We start from the raw sequence: 15,073 nt of genomic DNA, 5'->3' as shown, positions 1-15,073 counted from the left end.
TCAATTCAACATACTGCATTAAAGTTGTAAGCAGCCCCCTCTAGCTGTGTGGTAGGCTTTATGTGGGGCCGATGTGTGGCATTTGGGGCCGATTCTCTGGGACCTAAAAACTATTTTTAAGGTATCTCAATGGTTAAAAGGTTGAGGAATGCTGCTATAGGATAAGTCACATGAGACAAAAAAGTACATAATCAAATCTTTGTCCAAAAACAATAGAAAATATCATTGGTCTCCGCTAGAGATACTTGGTGAATGGATTTTCGAGCAGAGTCATCCAGAGCCTACAGTGTACACTTAAGTGTTTTTGCTATTAGACTATAAGTCAAATTTTATGTAAACCTATGCTCTTGCACTCAGTAAGGTCAGCAGAATTGAGTGGAAGCAATAGTTCCTGCTTATGGTCAGAATAAAGTGTTACTAAACCCACAACAGTAATATCAGACTGTAGATGCAGAATAGCATGCTTGTTATACTCACTGTGGAACTTAAGGGGTTAATCCTATTCATTGTGTAAAAAGGCTCTTTGATCCTTTATGCATAGATCCTTCCCTTCTGCACTGTCTATCTGGGGAAGGCCAGCTAACACAGGCAGGGTAGCCGACCTGCACATGCTCACTTTTGTCGTTTATGCTGGAGAGAACATTTCCTTGTTCTCGGAGCTAGCTAGGTCACATGATATTGACATCACACATGTGGGCGTGTATACAGGCTGCGGTGGAAATCTCCTCCTTCCTGAACTCTCAGCACTGGAGAAACTGTGCAGTTTATCACATGACTGTGGTATACAGATCAGCCAAAAAGGTATATAGTGGCAGTATTTTATTGTAAAAAGAAGATTTAGAAGCTGTGGGTGGGCAGATGAACTATTTCCATATTACTGGGTTTAGTAACACTTTAAGGTATCGATCTGATCTGGAACTTTACAGTCCTTAGACTACAGGTTAGAAAATATACTGTTGTTCATACTATACATTATGACATTTTACCAACATAACAAAGGAAAAAAGGTGGTCTAAAACAAGATATGACCAATGGGCTACAAAAATAATATAGCCGTGTGTGTGTATGGGAAAGTAGAGAAATAAATCATTTAAGCTGAACTTCACGCTTATTAGAAAACGGGATATTGATTTAATATGAGGAGCTGCTGAAATCACAGAGAACTCAATATATAGTTTAGAATGTGATCCCCCTAAAAAATGTGGCAGGGAAAGTTTCTCCTGCATAAGCCAAGCCCCTTTTTGTCTGGTTCAAGCAAATTAAAACCATGTTCGAAGGTAAGAAGTGTGCACATACAGATTCTCTTTTTTTTCCCACTTGTGCTTAAGTGTTGGAGAAGATTGCTAACCCCCAAAAATCCATGTTTTTTTATTGTTGCATAAAGTGCTGTCTTTATATTGTGGAGTGTGTTAGGTGAAGTTCTCCTTTAAGTGTGTTCTTCCCACATATTTTTACAAATAAAGATCAGATGTTTAACACAGCAAGGCAATACATTTATATAACAATTACAGAAGAAAAGCAGAAGGATTAGCCATGTATTGAAGAAGCAATGTTGAGATGTGCTGCGCTCTCTCACCTGTGCTCAGGTAGCTCAAGGCTTTTGATTTGAGCTCTGGGCTCAGCTGACCAGTATTATTGAGGTACTCCAAAATGAAGATATTGGGGGTAAAAAGGGCGATATTCTGTTCCCCACATCCAGACGGCATCTTTAGCAGATTACCTAAATTCTGCATTGCTGTTCCCATGATATCACCTAAAATAGATACAATAATTCATAAGGCTTTTTATTAATACAATAAATCTTTTTTACGCTGCACCATTCACAGCAGTTGTATTAATACTATACTCTGTCATAGCAACATTGACAGTAAACACTGTCTAATTTACTTACCAATCACTGAGAAGTAGGCACGTTGAGAACCTTGTACTATCTGGCTTGGGAGCTTCAGGGAAATTGCTTCTGTTATTGTAGTGCCTGTATATACAGATTAAAGTGATATTAAACTCCAAAATACATGAATAAATGTAGCTGCATACCTTATGTCACCATTGTTTTCTCTTTCCAGTTTTGTGCACTGTCTATGGTATTACCAGGCTATAAAGGTTTCCTTTCATGGGTTTCTGACATGCGTACTCCTGCCACCTGCTGCCTTGCATGTTGGATGCATGCACTGTAAGAGCTGCTGGCACTGCGTGCAGCTGGTGCATGTACAGTAGGGGCTGTCTGTCAGTGCTCTGGTGCCCTGCTAGAGTATAGGGGCTGCTGATGCTGTCTGGCCAGCACATGTGCAGAAGGGGGCACTAACTTTGTTTGCATCTAGTGCATGCCCAGTAGAGGCTACTATATGTTGGTGCTCTGGCACTGTGCCCGGCTGGAACGTAAGCAGTCGTGATACTGTCTGGCCAGCTCATATGCAGTATTGGCTGCTGTTTTTCTGAAATCTGGTGCTGTGCATATGCAATAGGGTCACACTGAAACTTTGGCCAGCCAGCACAGTACAGTGCTTGGAAATCAGAGCCTTAGACAGCGCCAGAGGCCCCTACTGTGCATATGTCGGCTGAGCACAAGGGCTTGCTCCCAAAAAATAAGGACTTCACGTCCACCTGCCCCACTTTTTTTTTTAACTCTCCTTACCTGTTATGCTGGATTGTTCTAAATGCACATACTCACCTGTCCTGCAAAGCCAGTATTGCCCTGCTGCAGTCCAATGCTTGGGTGCCCCATCCATACTGCCATTTTCTTCTTTAATGCTAAAGGGAGCCCTGATGCCTGCTCCAGGTTCAGGCAGACAGTCCACCCTCATGACGCACATACACTCAGACCACTGGCTGCTATGTGTCCCTGCTCCTGCAGCCTCCTAGGCAGGGCAGGACTTAGGGTGGTGGGGGCCCCTGGGCTTGAGTCATTTTCGGGCCCTACCTTCTATACATTACTTTAAATAGAACAAAATGATACATAAACGTAAAGAAGATACGTATTTTTCACTCCATAAGACGCACCTGACCAAAACTCACCTAGGTTTTAGAGCAGAAAAACAAGAAAAAAAATATTCTGACCCATACAGAAGACTGGCAAATAAAATGTATATTAGCCAGTGTACAGTACGTTAGCCAGTGGTATATATTCCTATAATAAATAAAGATACACCAGTGTTTATGTGAGTATAATCTGATGAGCGAGTAATTGGATCTTATAAGGTCATACAGTGTAGCTATCCCATGTGTCTCTCATGTTCCTATGGATATATAGCACAGTATGCACACCCCACTGTCATAATATAAGCAAAGATATTTAAAGAATACAAAAAGTAGGTGAGAAGCAGTGTAGTTAGCCATGTCTCGTCCCATCTATCTAAGCACCTAGCATGATCTCCACATAAATACTCCCATAATATACATACCGTATATTTCAGCATTATAAACACACGCTGCTTCTCCATCTCACTGCCCATCCCACTCATTCTGGCAGCTGGCCCTGCCTCGCTCTGCCCCCCATTGGCTCGCAGCAGCTCAGGATGAAGATGTCACCAAAAATGTCATGGGGTGGATGGCCATGATTGGTAACACTAACAGCAGACTCTCGTGTCACCCCGACTAGCGTCACCGCAATTAGGAGCGACACGGCATTGCCTTGGGTGGGGCCGGCTTCTGGTTAGCTGAAGTGAGTGATGGTGGACCAAGTAGGTGGTGTGTCCCGTGTGTGTTCACGGAGCGAGCGGCAGCGGTGACTCCTACTCAATATTCACTCCATAAGACGCACAGGCACTTTCCCCCATTTTTGGCGGGGGGAAAACGGTTTCTTATGGAGCGAAAAATACGGTATTTAAAATGTAAACGGGCGTGGCCCACGGGGCCCCCTATTGGGTGAGGGCCCTTGGGCTTGAGCCCAGTCAAGCCCAATGGTAAGTCCAGCCCTGCTCCTAGGATATGTGGTGCACATATCCCAAGAGTCTTTAGAGAGAAAAATATGTCATTTTCATCTAGGCAAGAATGGCCAGTTGTGGCAGGACAGACTAAATAAATGTAAAAAGTAAAAATACTAAAAAATGTTTGCTGTTTAAGAATGTGGAGGGGTGAGGAGTGCAATGATGTCTAGGGTATTTATTTGAGTGAAGGTCCGCCTTAACGTAGGCTATTTTTTCTAATATCTTAATTTTATTCGTTTGTGCAAAAAACATTGGGTGTCTCATATGAACTGGGATATTTACCTATAGACATAATATAAAACATACCATTACCGCAGACCATGGATGAGTGTGTCTCCTCTCTTTCAAATCCTTCGGGCTGCAAAATAAACACAAATCTGTTATATTTTTATATGTTATGTTATACTTACTTATACTTTTGGAGCATGTTGTCTGGCAGGAGAATATTCATAGACATGCTTACAATGTAAGATTCCTACAATAGTCTTAAAAACTCAAGTACATTTTAGGACCAACTCGTGTAGATGCCAATTTGTCTTTGAGGATGGTGTTGGGAACCTAAAGTACATTAAAGACCCATAAAAACCATGCAGAAAAAACAAAACCCATGATGGTCTCTCTGCATGGACACAGTGGTCTCCACAAGCAATAATATACTGGAAAAGAGCCCTCAGTTGGTTCAATAATGAATACTATATTGTTCCATTTCCCCTAATTATTAAGAGAGTTGATTCTGTAATGCTGATGGAAAGAATACACCATATGCTGTTTGATACTACGCACCTCTCTGATGCCCAGTGGAGCGCTTGGAAGGCTTCCTGTCATTTTATTTTTGTAATGTTTCCTATTTGCAAATTTGAATTAGGTTTGGAATGCTTTGTTCCATGTTTCAAATTCTCAATATTTAAGGAATGTTTTTTTTTTTTTTCAATCAGTGTATTAATCTGATGCTTATAACTATAATCTAGCACTGATGATGTTAGCTGTTCCTCTGATTTGTTTTTTTTTTTCTTATGGAAGCTTCATATTTTCTTTTTGTAACTACCTTAAACCGACAACCTTTTAGCTCAATTGTGATTCAGATTTTATTCACAATGAAAAAGTTTCAGAACGTGTTCCATAGGAAACCATGTTAAATCTACAAAATGCAAAAAGCACTAAAAATGCATAGGTGTGAATCAGGCCTTACAGGACATATAGTGCAAAAATCCTACCAAAAATCACAGATACACTACCATTGAATTGTTTTACGCAGGTATGAAAAAAATGCTGTAAATTATGAATGCTTTTAGAAATAGAAGTGATAATACTTTATTTGTATCAATTAACAAAAAGGAAAGTTGCCTAAAACAATTGCATGGTAGTGTATCTGTAATTTTTGGGTGGGATTTTTGCACTATATCTCCTGTAAGGTGGGATGTTGATCAAGCCATGTATTAAAGGAAAGTTGTCTTACCAGTAATGGTTTTCACAATTTTTTGTTTACAAACTTTTTTCATTGTGAATATAATATCACATTTGAGCTAAAAGGTTGTCGGTATTATTATTGCTTATTAACAGAATAAATTTGAGGTGAATTGCATGTTTCTGATGGTATGACATGATTTATAAGTATCTGTTTGTATTTATCAACATTGAGGACACCATTTATCCTGACCAAATCTCTCCAATTCCATTTGCAGAAATGCAGCCCCAGACTTGCAAGAAACCTCCACCTTGCTTGCAGATGCTCGTTATTGTTCTGCTCTCCATCCCTTCGGCAAACAAACTGCCTCCAGCTACAGCCAAGTATTTCAAATTTTGACACATCAGTGTGGCTTTTTGGCTGCAATTCTTCCATGAAGACCACTTCTATCTAGCCTGATGTCTCCAGACAGTAGATGGGTATACCTGGGTGCCACTGGTTTCTGCCAGCTCTGTGCTGATGGCACTGCTGGATATCTTCTGAGGTCGAAAGGAAGTAAGCATGATTAGTCTTTCATCTGCTGCATTAATTTGGTTGACCACTGCGTCTACACTCCTCGACATTGCCTGTTTCTTCGTGCTACTTCAAAAGAACTTAAAGGGGTTGTAAAGGTAATTTTTTTATTTTCTACATAGGTTCCTATAAGCTAGTGCATTGTTGGTTCACTTATCTTTTCCTTTGATTTCCCTTCTAAATGTTTTTTTTCTTTGTTTTCTTTGTCTAAATTTCTCACTTCCTGTTTCACCCCAGTAAGCTGTTCAGTAAGCTGTTCTGGCTGACTAACCACCGCTCGGATGATGGTGAGAAGTTTACTGAGGAGAAACAGGAAGTGAGATATTCAGACAAAGCAAAAAAACATTTAGAAGGGAAATCAAAGGAAAAGGTAAGTGAACCAACAATGCCCTAGCTTAAAGGAACCTATGTAGAAAATAAAAAATTTACCTTTACAACCCCTTTAAACAGCACATCTTGAAATCTAAGTCTGCTTTAAAATCTTTGCCTGGGATGCAGCATAATCTTTGCCTTGCTGATGTAGTATAAATACCTTGTCGCTGTGTTCAGTCTTGCCATGGTGACATGAAACTGTCTTCCACAACCTCACCTTAATATCAGTGTTTGGCAGTTACTCACCCAGGTTTAAGCCTCCTACTATAGTTGCCATCTCATCCTTTTAAACCCAAACACACATTAAAGCGGAGGTCCACCCTAAAGTGGACCTTCCGCTCATTGGAATCCTCCCCCCCTCCGGCGCCACAATTGGCACCTTTCAGGGGGGAGGGGGGTGCAGGTACTTGTACAGTACAGGTATCTGCACCCACTTCCGGCATAGCTATCTGCGGAAAGGGGCGTCGATTCTGCAGAATCTACGCCCCTTTCCGAAAGTCCCCCGCTGCCTGCTGGGAAACACACAGATCCCAGAGGCAGCGGGACCATCCTTATTGCGAAGCGCGACTCGCACATGCTCAGTAGGGAACCGGGAAATGAAGCCGAAAGGCTCCACTTCCTGATTCCCATACCCAAGATGGCCGCGGCAGCACCCGAGAGACGATCGAGAGATCTGCTTCGGGTGCCAACATCGCAGGCGCGCTGGGCGGGTAAGTGTCCTTATTTTAAAAGTCAGCAGCTGCAGTATTTGTAGAACTCCCGGCGGACTCCCGCTTTAAAGTGGTTGTAAACCCTTTACAACTACTGTAACCTACAGGTAAGCCTAGATTAAAGGCTTACCTGTAGGTGCTTGAAATATCTCCCAGACCTGCACGGTCTAGGAGATATTTGCAAATCGTCATTCGGCGATTTCTTCTGTGCATGCGCTGGAGTTAGAAAGAGCATGCGCGGGAGTGATGTCACATGACTCCAGCCAGTCACAGAGCCGGAGTTCGTAGCCGACGAAGGAAGAGTGGTGAAGAATGGACGCTCGCTACTAGCGAGGAAGACGGGGACATCGCGGGCTTCTCTTGCAGGTAAGTGTCACATATTGGGCTACTATGCGATGCATAATAGCCCATTATGCTTTACCTTTGCAGGGAAACAAAGAGGAAGTAACACCCATCAGGGTTTACTTTGGCTTTAATTACACAGGTTCTGTGGCTGATTAAGGTGATAATTAAACTCACTTGGCACCTTATCTGCATTCAATTAACCTCAGAACCTGTGTAGTTCAAAGGTGTCTGGTTTTAAAGGGATGAGGTTTCAACTCTACCTCCTGCACAGCTGTTTCTGTTTCAGTTAATGACTGTGTTTCAACCTACTTATGAAATTGACAATCATTTGCACCAACTTGGTGCAACTGGTTAATCATACACCTGAATCTAATCCTACAAAATCCTTGACTTGGTACAAGTGTAGGAATTGATGCTGGCGTGAAGCCAAAGGGTAGTCACACCAAATATTAATTTGTTTTAGATTTGATAAAAATAAACAATTACATTATATATTTTTTAAGCATTATTACTAGACATGTGCACACTGAAATATTTCGTTTTGGAATTTAGTTTTCGTCCGAAAAATACATTTATTTCGTTACTCCCGAAATTTGTTTTTATTTATTTTGTTTTTCCTTAAAACTTGCATTTGTCCGAAAATCCAAATTAATTAAGGTCGAATCTGTCATTGAAGGCTTATGGTGTCTGTCGAATGTTCAAAGAAGATTCGACGGAGCAGCTAAACTGTATGACTTCATATAGTTTAGCTGCTCCGTCAAATCTTCTTAGAACTTTCGACAGACACCATAAGCCAAAGATTCGATGTTTTTATGATTTTCGCTGCTTTGTCGAATCTGTCGTTCATGTTGAATGTATATAGTTCAAACAGAAAAAGGACTGGTGATAGTGATCACTGATCAGACAGGTAACAAGATAGGGTATATAGAATCTATATAGAATCTCAATCTATAATATAGAATCTATAATAATAAATCCCCCCCCACAACACGGGCAGCCTCTGAGGCTATCACAACACTAGCAACACTAGTATCACTAGCAAGTTCACAACACTAACACAATAGCAGCAGACAATTATGAAAAAAGTTAAGTTGAACTGTAGCTTGCTTCACTATTGTTCTGCTGCTGTGCTTATGCTTAATTGCTAAATAATTCAGGTTCTCCGACAAACGGACCAGCTAAGATTGACTGTCTTCTGAAATGATTCAGTGTGTGTGTCTCTCTCTGCTAGCAATCATAAGTGAAAGTAAGTTGGCTGTATGTGTGTACTTAGTTCTAGCTATTTTACTGCTCCTCCTCTTTGGTTACAATCAGCCAATAACATTCATCATCATCATTATTTTTATTTTACTTCCCCCACCCAATTCCAGCAGCGATCTTTTCTCTCTCTGTCAAATCTTTTCTCTCTGTCGAATCTTTTCTCTCTCTGTCGAATCTTTTCTCTCTCTGTTGAATCTTTTCTCTCTGTCAAATCTTTTCTCTCTCTGTCAAATCTTTTCTCTCTGTGTCAAATCTTTTCTCTCTCTGTCAAATCTTTTCTCTCTCTGTCAAATCTTTTCTCTCTCTGTCAAATCTTTTCTCTCTGTCGAATCTTTTCTCTCTCTGTCGAATCTTTTCTCTCTCTGTCGAATCTTTTCTCTCTCTGTTGAATCTTTTCTCTCTGTCGAATCTTTTCTCTCTCTGTTGAATCTTTTCTCTCTGTGTCAAATCTTTTCTCTCTGTGTCAAATCTTTTCTCTCTCTGTCAAATCTTTTCTCTCTCTGTCGAATCTTTTCTCTCTGTCGAATATTTTCTCTCTGTCGAATATTTTCTCTCTGTCAAATCTTTTCTCTCTATGTCAAATCTTTTCTCTCTATGTAGAATAATCCTGGACTAATAGAGTTAAGGTTGGGCACATTCGACCACAGGTTTGATAGACACAGATTGTTATTGTCAGCGTCATGTCGAGTCACCTATCTGTATTGAACTATTGTCACAACGAAAACGAACATAAAGCATTTATTTATGTCTGATCTTTCGTTTTTCGGATTCTGCACATTCGTTATCCTTTGTTAAAAAAACGATAACGAAAATACCTGAAATTCAGACGAAAATGCATTCGGATGAAAACAAATGTACATGTCTAATTATTACTTGACATCATTTCTTTACACCTGCCTAGGTTTTATGGAGTAGTAGGGCTGGGGGCTGGGAATTTTTTGAAGTAAGCTGCACAAATAATGAATTCCTATGCAGTGAATGTTGTAGTTAAATTACAACCTGGGCTCACCTCCACTAGAATATGTTTGGTGATTGTGTCCTTTCTCCCTTGTGTTGATTTCACAATCTCATTGCCGCACAGTCCTCCTCCTGGCAGGGTCTGAGCACTTATTGTAAACTTCACTTCACCTGAGAAAAACACAGGAGGATCTCTTACAATACACCTATGTACAGTTACTCATCTCTTGGATTAATGTACCTCTCCAGACAAAAAAAAAACAAGATAAAATGAATAACCCATTAAAAGATAAAATAACAAAATTAGCTCTTGCTGTAATTTTTTTCAATGCAAATATTTCTAACCACAGTATTATCACTAGCTGTCCTCAGCTTGGTGGCCAGCATCATTCTTCCTCTGTAAGCAGGTCCTCGATTTATTGGTATTTTTTCTGGCACTGTATGAATATCACGGTTTATTATCACATTGTTAATGTTGGTTATGTCACACGGTACACCTATGTTACATTGTAGCAACTAAGGAGTTTAGCACTCTGTAAGGCAACTTAGTATTTTCTTTGTCGCTTTTCAGACTTTTTGTTTATCACATTCATTTTGTTTTAGCCGCATCACTATTCACTATATTTTATTGATAAGACTGTCGTTTCTCACTATATAGGGAATGCCGGATTACTCTTTTTTTTTCTATTTCTTTACACTCTAGTCCCTTTGGGGGGGGGGAGGGGGGACCTAGCAGGGTAGGCCGCATGCCTATTGCCCTTTTTTACCTAAGCGCGGTTGTTTTTATATATTTTTGGTGGTATTTGGTCACCTCTGTGGTTTTTATTTTTTGTGCTATAAACAAAAAAACAGCAACATTTTTTTCAAAAAAAGCTATTTTTTTTACTTTTTTCTATAATAAATAAATATAAAAAACATTTTTTTTCTCAGTTCAGGCCAATATGTATTCTTCTTCTACATATTTTTGGTAAAAAATTGCAATAAGCGTATATTGATTGGTTTGTGCAAAAGTTAGAGTCTACAAAATAGGGGATAGATTTATGGCATTTTTATTAGTAATGGCGGCGATCTGTGATTTTTATTGGGACTGTGACATAATAGTGGACACTTTTGACACTATTTTGGGACCATTGTCATTTATACAGTGATCAGTGCTATAAAAATGCACTAATTAGTGTGTAAATTACACTGGCAGGGAAGGGATTAAACACTAGGGGGCGATCAAGGGGTTAAGTGTGTTCTAGGGAGTGATTCTAACGGTGGGGGGAGGGGCTACCACTGACATGACAGCGATAACTTCTCCTGGTGACAGGGAGCAGTAGATCTCTGTCATGTCACTAAGCAGAACGGGGAAATGCCTTGTTTACATCTCCCTGTTCTGCCGCTCTATGACACGATCGCAGACCCCCAGCAGACATCGAGTCCGTGGGACCCACAGGCATGCTCATAGAGAATGCGGCGGGCGTGTGCACACCCACAATGCCACGGTTTAAAGGGGACGTACCTGTACGCCCATTTGCCCAGCTGAGCCATTGTGCCAATGTACATCGCCGTGCGCTGGTTGGCATGTGGTTAAAGTGGTTGTAAAGGCACAAGGTTTTTTTACGTCATGCATGAAACTTATGTGTGCAGCAGCTCCCCTAATACTTGCCTGAGCCACCTCCCAATCCAAGGATGTCCACGAGAGCCTTGCCTTTCCGGAGACTCCACCCCTGATTGGCTTTTGGCAGCTGCCTGCTGTCAATGACGGCCAGTGAGCCAATCAGGAGATGGAGGGGGCGGGGTTGAGACGCAGCTTTGTGTGTGAATGGACACACATAGCCGTAGCTGCTTGCTTTGGGGACACTTGGCAAGGTGGGAGGGACCAGAAGTGCCGGCATGGGATCCGAGAAGAGGAGGATGCACTGCACAGAGCAGGTATTAAAGCAGTATTAAACCCAAATCCAAAAGTTTTATATAAGGCAGATTACAATCATTAGATGTGGTGGCTGCATTTGTTCTAATTTTTTAGGCTTTTTCCCCTTGGTTTTCCCCTGGTGATCTGGCTAGTAAAACACCGCCTGTATTAGAATGCCACACCTCTAGATGAAGAAGCACAGATACACATCTGGACAGCAACATTATCAGTTAGGGGATTGGGGAGGGGGGGAGTGTTAGATGGGCTAGCAGATTTATATACACTAACAAATTGAAGCACCTTTTTTTTTCCTTTTAGGGCAAATGTTTTACATAAATAAAAATTGATCATTGTAAGCACCCCTGTTGGTGTTAAATGGTTTGTCTCATTCCCGTAACTGATACATCTGTAAGAAAGCTTGTTCTTTTGAAAAACAACAGACTTTCTGGCTGGATCACTAAATGAAAATAAAGAAAAAAACGGCTGAAAAAGAAAACTAATACAGCCACCACATCTTAGGCCGTTGACGGTCGTAATTTCAGTGAACTTTTGCGTGACTGCGTGTATGCAAGCCAAGCTTGAGCGGAATCCCGTCGGAAAAGCCGGCATATCTTTTTCCGACAAGAAATCCGATCGTGTGTAAGCAGCATAAGAATTGGTAGGCAACAATAAATGTTTTCTTTTTGGGTTTAATACTTTAAGGAAAAAACTAAAACAATTTTTTTTAAAACTTTAAGGCATTTCTCTATGTAAGCCTATAGTTCCTGATAGTTCAGTGCAGCATGTTCAAGCACAATGGAGCAAGATAGCTAATAACTTAATACATTCTTACAAATTTGGTCTACAATTCGGTAAATGCCATATCCCCCCTGCTCTCTGAATATAAGAAAGTAGGTCTAGTGTGTGACAAGGATATATGTGTTAGTACAACCAGACTAGTTAAAGGTGTATCTGACTGTGAGTGACTCATGGACAGACGGGGTATATTTTACCTAGGGCTTGGTTTCTAGACAAACTGCATTTTTACAATTGATGCAACCAATTTGTAAATCCAGTAGAAGAGTAAGGGAGTTTCTTAGCAAGCACAATGTACAGGGATATGGAAAATGGTAGTGATACAAACACACACAGGTGGAATTGGATCGACTGGTGTCTTTATTTAACCTTACCAATGTAATTGTGTAAATCCAGTCCCACAATGGGTGTACATCAGGGGCGGACTGACCATTCGGGGACTTGGGCACTGCCTGAGGGCCCCGTGCCACTGAGGGGCCCCATCAGGGTTGCCAGCCTCAATAAAACCACAGACAGGACGTAAAGATCTGTGTTTTTTTTTTTAATCCCAAGTTTATAGCTGCCCCGCCTCTCCAGTACCTTTTGGGTGTATGTATGTGTATTCTGTGTGTGTATTCTGTGTGTGTATACTGTGTGTGTATACTGTGTGTGTATATTGTGTGTGTGTGTATATACTGTATGTGTGTGTGTTTGTATACTGCATGGCCCCATAATCTATTGCCTGGGGCCCCATAATCTCCTATTGCCTGGGGGCCCCATAATCTCCTATTGCCCGGAGGCCCCATGAATTGTCAGTCTGCCCCTGGTGTACATAAAACACCCTTTAAATAAAAATTCAGCAATCCATAAAACCAACAATAGGTAAGTCACCCTATAGTGTTTTACAGGCCATGCACATGCAACAGTAAGTGATGGGGGATCTGTCTTTGATCTTCCAATGAAGTCATATTTTTATAGATTTTGCTTTGAACTGTGCAACTTATAGACTGAGAGGTGAACACAAACCACATAAGCTTTGTAAATTGTTGCAACCCAAAAAAACCATAGTATCTTTATATGCATAATCAGGGCTTTTTTTCTCAGAAAATAGGTGCAGGAACTCAACCACGACCCCCCCCCCCCCGCCCAAAGCCTCCTCCTCTTCACACACACACCATCCAACCTCATTAGAGGGTGTAGTCAAATTTCACTTACCTCTGCATCCCCCATTCACATTTCGCTTTCACCCATCTTCAGTTCTGACTTCTCCATGCAACACCCCCCCTTCACTGCCTCCATCTCCCCCCCCCCCTCCTTAAAAGCTCCACCACCTTCCACATGTCTTACCCTTTATGCTGCATTAAGCTGTAGCACCTAGCAAGTTCTAGTACCTCCCTGCACACTGTAGCTGGCTCCGCCTTTCTCACTTCCATCCAGGGGTGGTGTTGGCATCTGCACTGCACCCTGGGCACCTGCATCTCCCTTGTCCCCATCCTGCACTCAGTGGGAGCCACTCAGGAGTTCAAATCTGTGGGAGCCCTTGGGGGACAATCTGTCACTTATAAACACAGAAGCTGGACTTCTGTGTTTACAAGCGTTAGTGGTAGGCAAGGAGTAGAGGTGGTGGAACTGAGTTCCACCAAGTTCCAGCTGAAAATTACCCTGTGCATAATATTGGAGTGTGCAGAATATTTGCTTTCTTTTTTCAGCTGTAAATCCAACTGATTTGAACCTCTCTTGTGATAATGTGGCAGTGTGTGGTCCAGTTCAAAGGCATAATTGGTAGTGGTACATGAGAACGTCAGACATACTCTTTATCACTTACACAATTTTCCACAACCCTGAAACTGAACCCTGGTCATTCATTATCCAAATGAAGGGTCCTATGTGTCCTGGAAATGTTGAATGCTTTATTATGTGATTCATGCAATAACAGCAGTTTTCTATGAAATACTAATTTTGGTGTTCAGAGAACACGGCTACAGTATCTCACAAAAGTGAGTACACCCTTCACATTTTTGTAAATATTTTTATCTATCTTTTCATGTGACAACACTGAATAAATGACACTTTGCTACAATGTAAAGTAGTGACTGTACAGCTTGTATAACAGTGTAAATTTGCTGTCCCTTCAAAATAACTCAACACAAGTGAAAATGTCCAAACTGAGCCTATTTAGCCATTTCCCCTCCTTGGTGTCATATGACTCATTAGTGTGATGCCGCGTACACACGACCGGACTTTCCGTCAGAATAAACTCTGACGGTCTTTCTGAAGGAGTTCCGCTGAAACGGACTTGCCTACACACGATCACACCAAAGTCCGTTCGTTTAGAATGTGTTGACGTACGATGGGACTAGAAAAGGAAGTTCAATAGTCAGTAGCCAATAGCTGCCCTTGCGTTGTTTTTAGTCGGAATAGCATACAGACGAAAGGTTTTCCCAATAGGAATTGATTTAAAGATTTAAAACATGTTCTATTTCTAGATCCGTCAGAATTTTTGAAGAAAAAAGTCAGATGTAATTATTCCATTGGACCTTTTCTGCCGGAAAGTCCGGTCGCGTGTACATGGCATTACAAGGTCTCAGGTATGAATGGGGAGCAGGTGTGTTAAATTTGGTGTTATCGCTCTCATTCTCTCATACTGGTTACTGGAAGTTCAACATGACACCTCATGGCAAAGAACTCTTGGAGGATGTGAAAAAAAGAATTCTTGCTCTATATAAAGATGACCTAGGCTATAAGAAGATTGCCAAGACCCTGAAAATGAGCTGCAGCATGGTGACCAAGACCATACAGCAGTTTAACAGGGCAGGTTCCACTCAGAACAGGCCTTGCCATGGTTGACCAAAGA

The 15,073-nt window shown here is 41.2% G+C and overlaps 1 protein-coding gene across 2 annotated transcripts in view; it reads right to left on the bottom strand.

Annotated features, from left to right (window-relative positions):
* Positions 1-15,073, bottom strand: part of LOC143930670 (alpha-2-macroglobulin-like) — a 106,143-nt gene that overhangs the window by 20,068 nt on the left and 71,002 nt on the right. For both annotated transcript variants that reach the window (XM_077455181.1, XM_077455180.1), the window contains 4 exons: positions 9,601-9,719; positions 4,233-4,284; positions 1,892-1,975; positions 1,577-1,753 (listed from right to left, as the gene is read on the bottom strand). In XM_077455181.1, coding sequence (XP_077311307.1) covers positions 1,577-1,753; positions 1,892-1,975; positions 4,233-4,284; positions 9,601-9,719 — 432 coding nt within the window. The remainder of the gene's footprint in view (positions 1-1,576; positions 1,754-1,891; positions 1,976-4,232; positions 4,285-9,600; positions 9,720-15,073) is intronic.

This window comes from Lithobates pipiens, unplaced genomic scaffold (assembly GCF_037356315.1).
Source record: "Lithobates pipiens isolate NorthernLeopardFrog02 unplaced genomic scaffold, aLitPip1_a1.2 Scaffold_25, whole genome shotgun sequence".
Classification (NCBI taxonomy): Eukaryota; Metazoa; Chordata; class Amphibia; order Anura; family Ranidae; genus Lithobates; species Lithobates pipiens.
This window is presented reverse-complemented; position numbering and strand designations above follow the sequence as displayed.